At 40.1% G+C, this 3,814-nt stretch overlaps 1 protein-coding gene across 1 annotated transcript; it reads left to right on the top strand.

The window, feature by feature from the left end:
• The first annotated feature begins 880 nt into the window (after positions 1-880).
• On the top strand, positions 881-2,167 carry LOC131597171 (uncharacterized). The gene has a single exon (XM_058869881.1). It carries the CDS (start codon positions 881-883, stop codon positions 2,165-2,167), a length of 1,287 nt encoding a protein of 428 aa, XP_058725864.1.
• The last annotated feature ends 1,647 nt before the right edge of the window (positions 2,168-3,814 follow it).

The following is a 3,814-nucleotide window of genomic DNA, read 5'->3' on the forward strand; positions in this document are numbered from 1 at the left end:
TGAAAAATCATTGTTCAAGAGACTATTTCCACACTCACTACTTGGGAAAGCCAAAGAATGGTATCTTGATCAATTACCAAATGTGATGACAGAATGGAATCTATTGGAAGAAAAATTTTTAGAGCGATATTTTCCTCAATCCCGATTCATGGAGGCCAAAACGGCAATCGCGGTTTCCAACCAAGGAAGCAACGAGTCCCTAAACGATGCTTGGGAAAGATTCAAATACATGCTTAGAAAATGCAAGGGTCATGGTTTTGATGATCTCACACAAATTCACATCTTCCGCAATGGAATTAAACCGGTGCACAAGACACTTTTGGATGCTACCGCGGGTGGCTCTCTAATGTCAAAAAGCGCGGAGGATGCAATATTGATAATCGATCGTATGGCACTCAATGATCTCCAAACTCAACATGATAGGAGTCCATCACAAAGGAAGCCGGGTGTTCTTGAATTAAACACCAATGATGCCATCCTTGCTCAAAACAAGATTCTCTCTCAACAAGTTGAGTTACTCACTAAGCAAATGTCGAAGCTTCCACAACAAATGAAGGAAATTCATGGGATGAAAATGACTTCTCACGTAGCAAGTTGTCAACTTTGTCAAGGTGACCATCCTACCGGGTTTTGTCCTCCTCCCTAGGGTGAAGAAGTGAATTATGTCAACAATCAAAATCAAGGTTATCAAAGGCAACCTCCACCTCACAACAATCCGTACCAAAGAAACAACCAAGGATTTCAACCCTCAAGATTAAACAATCAACATTATCAACATCAAAGTCCTTATCAAAGCCCAAACCCTCAAGTCCAAGGTCAACAATCTCAAGGTGGGAGCTCAAAATTGGAAGACACTCTTACACAATTCATGCAAGCATCCATGGCTAACCAAAGGAGCAATGAAGCGGCCATAAAGAATTTAGAAAATCAAGTGGGTCAACTTGCAAAGCAATTGTCCGAGCAACAACCGGGAGCATCCTTTTCTGCCAACACCCAAACCAATCCTAAGGAACATTGCAAAGCCATTGTTACAAGAAGTGGGAGAAAGGTGAATAATGGTGTGAATGAAGAGGTCATAATGGAAGATGATGAGGAAGTAGTAGTTGAAGAGGAAAAAGTGGAAGTGATAATTGAGAATGAGGGAGAAAAAAGTGAGGAAAAGATAGAAGAAGACTTAGTTGAAAAAGAGAGGAAAGAAAATGAAGAAAAGGAGAAAAACACTAAAAGTGTGAAGAGAAATAAAAAGAGAGATGAACAAAAGAGCGCAATCCCTTCCCAACACTTACCATACCCTCATGCCAAATCAAGGAAGGATAATGCAAGGCAACACGCTAGGTTTATGGATATTTTCAAACAACTCCAAGTGAATATCCCATTTTCCGAAGCGTTAGAACAAATGCCAAAATATGCAAAATTCATGAAGGACATTCTCACCAAGAAAAAGAGGTATTCGGAAGAGGAGACTATTCTACTTGATGCTCGTTGTAGTGCCATAATTCAAAAGATATTACCGAAGAAAGAAGCCGATCCGGGACGTGTTACGTTGCCGGTTACAATCGGAGGTCATTACATAGGTAACGGTTTGGTTGATTTGGGCTCAAGTATTAATTTAATTCCGTTGTCTATCATCAAGAGATTGGGAAACATAGAGATGAAGCCAACTCGAATGACTTTGCAACTAGCCGATAAGTCTCTCACCTCTCCTTACGGAGTTGCGCAAGACATGCTAGTCAAAGTGGAGAAATTCTTGTTCCCGGTAGACTTTGTGGTAGTTGATATGGAAGAAGACCGTGACGTACCATTGATACTTGGAAGACCTTTCATGAAAACAGCCCGGACGATGATCGACATAGACGATGGTCTTATGAAGGTGAGAGTACAAGATGAAGAGGTCACTTTCAATCTCTTTGAAGCAATAAAGCATCCCAAGGATAAACATGACACATTTCGAGTTGATGCCACCGAAGAGGAGATCGAGGAGGTTGCTAATCAAGTTCACATCTCTAGTCCTTTGGAAAGATCTCTTATAGGAGCTTACAATGTCTTATCCGAGATTGAAGAGAAAGAAATGGAAGCATTCTTGAATGAGTTGGAATCTTGTGGGGAGATAGATCATAATGAAGAAAAGGTAGAAGAGTTGAATGCGGAAAAGAAAGTGGAAGAATAAAAAATTGAGTTAAAAATGTTGCCACCTCATTTGAAGTATGTTTTTCTTGGTGATAACTTCACTAAGCCGGTGATCATTAGTAATTCTTTGTCTACTCAAGAGGAGACTCGCTTATTCGAGGTGTTAAAGAAGCATGAAAGTGCAATAGGGTGGGTTTTATCCGATTTGAAAGGTATTAGCCCCGCTTATTGCATGCACAAAATCATGATGGAGGACGATTACAAACCGGTTGCTCAACCTCAAAGACGGCTCAACCCATCAATGAAGGAAGTCGTGAGAAAGGAAGTAGTTAAGCTATTGGAGGCCGGGATGATTTATCCTATTTCCGATAGCGAATGGGTAAGTCCGGTACAAGTTGTTCCTAATAAAGGTGGCATGACGGTTATCTGAAATGAAAAGAATGAATTAATTCCGACAAGAACGGTAACCGGATGGAGAATGTGTATTGACTATAGAAGATTAAATCAAGCAACAAGGAAAGATCATTTCACATTGCCCTTCATGGATCGAATGTTGGAAAGGCTAGCCGGTAAGAATTTCTATTGCTTTTTAGATGGTTATTCGGGCTACAACCAAATTTCGGTGAATCCGGCGGACCATGAGAAGACCGCTTTTACTTGTCCTTTTGGTGTCTTTGCCTATCGAAGAATGCCCTTTGGACTATGTAATGCTCCGGCTACATTCCAAAGATGCATGCAAGCCATCTTTACGGATTTGATTGAAGAATGTATTGAGGTGTTCATGGACGATTTTTCGGTGTATGGAGCATCTTTTGACCTATGCTTACAGAATCTTGAAGTGGTGTTGGAGAGATGTGTGAAGACCAACCTTGTGCTAAATTGGGAAAAATGCAATTTTATGGTCACCGAAGGAGTGGTTCTTGGACACAAAATTTCTTCCAAAGGACTTGAAGTTGACAAAGCCAAAGTGGAAATCAAAGAGAAGCTGCCACCACCAACCAACATCAAGGGAATAAGGAGCTTTCTTGGACATGCCGGTTTCTACAGGAGATTCATCAAGGATTTTTCGAAGATTGCAAAGCCATTGAGTAATTTACTCAACAAAGGTACGCATTTTAATTTTGATGAGTCTTGTCTAAAAGCATTCCTTGAGCTGAAAGACAAATTAGTTACCGCACCCATAATCGTTGCTCCAAATTGGAAAATGGATTTTGAACTCATGTGTGATGCAAGCGATTATGCAGTTGGTGCGGTATTAGGTCAAAGAAGATCAAAAGTTTTCCATGCAATTCACTATGCTAGTAAAGTTTTGAATGAAGCTCAAATTAACTATGCAACAACTGAAAAAGAGCTACTAGCCATAGTGTATGCATTGGAGAAATTTAGAGCTTATTTGATCGGTTCTAAAGTTGTAGTCTACACCGATCATTCCGCAATAAAATATTTGCTAACCAAGCCGGATTCCAAACAAAGGTTAATCTGTTGGATTTTACTTTTACAAGAGTTTGATTTGGAAATCCGAGACAAAAAGGGATCCGAAAACTTGGTGGCGGATCATTTATCTCGATTGGTAAACGTGGAGATTACAAAGAATGAGATAGAAGTAAGAGAAGAATTTCCCGATGAAAAACTTTTTGCGATTCACGTGAGGCCTTGGTTTGCCGATTTTGCAAATTATAAGGCAACC

This window comes from Vicia villosa, linkage group LG4 (assembly GCF_029867415.1).
Source record: "Vicia villosa cultivar HV-30 ecotype Madison, WI linkage group LG4, Vvil1.0, whole genome shotgun sequence".
In the NCBI taxonomy this organism is placed as follows: domain Eukaryota; kingdom Viridiplantae; phylum Streptophyta; class Magnoliopsida; order Fabales; family Fabaceae; genus Vicia; species Vicia villosa.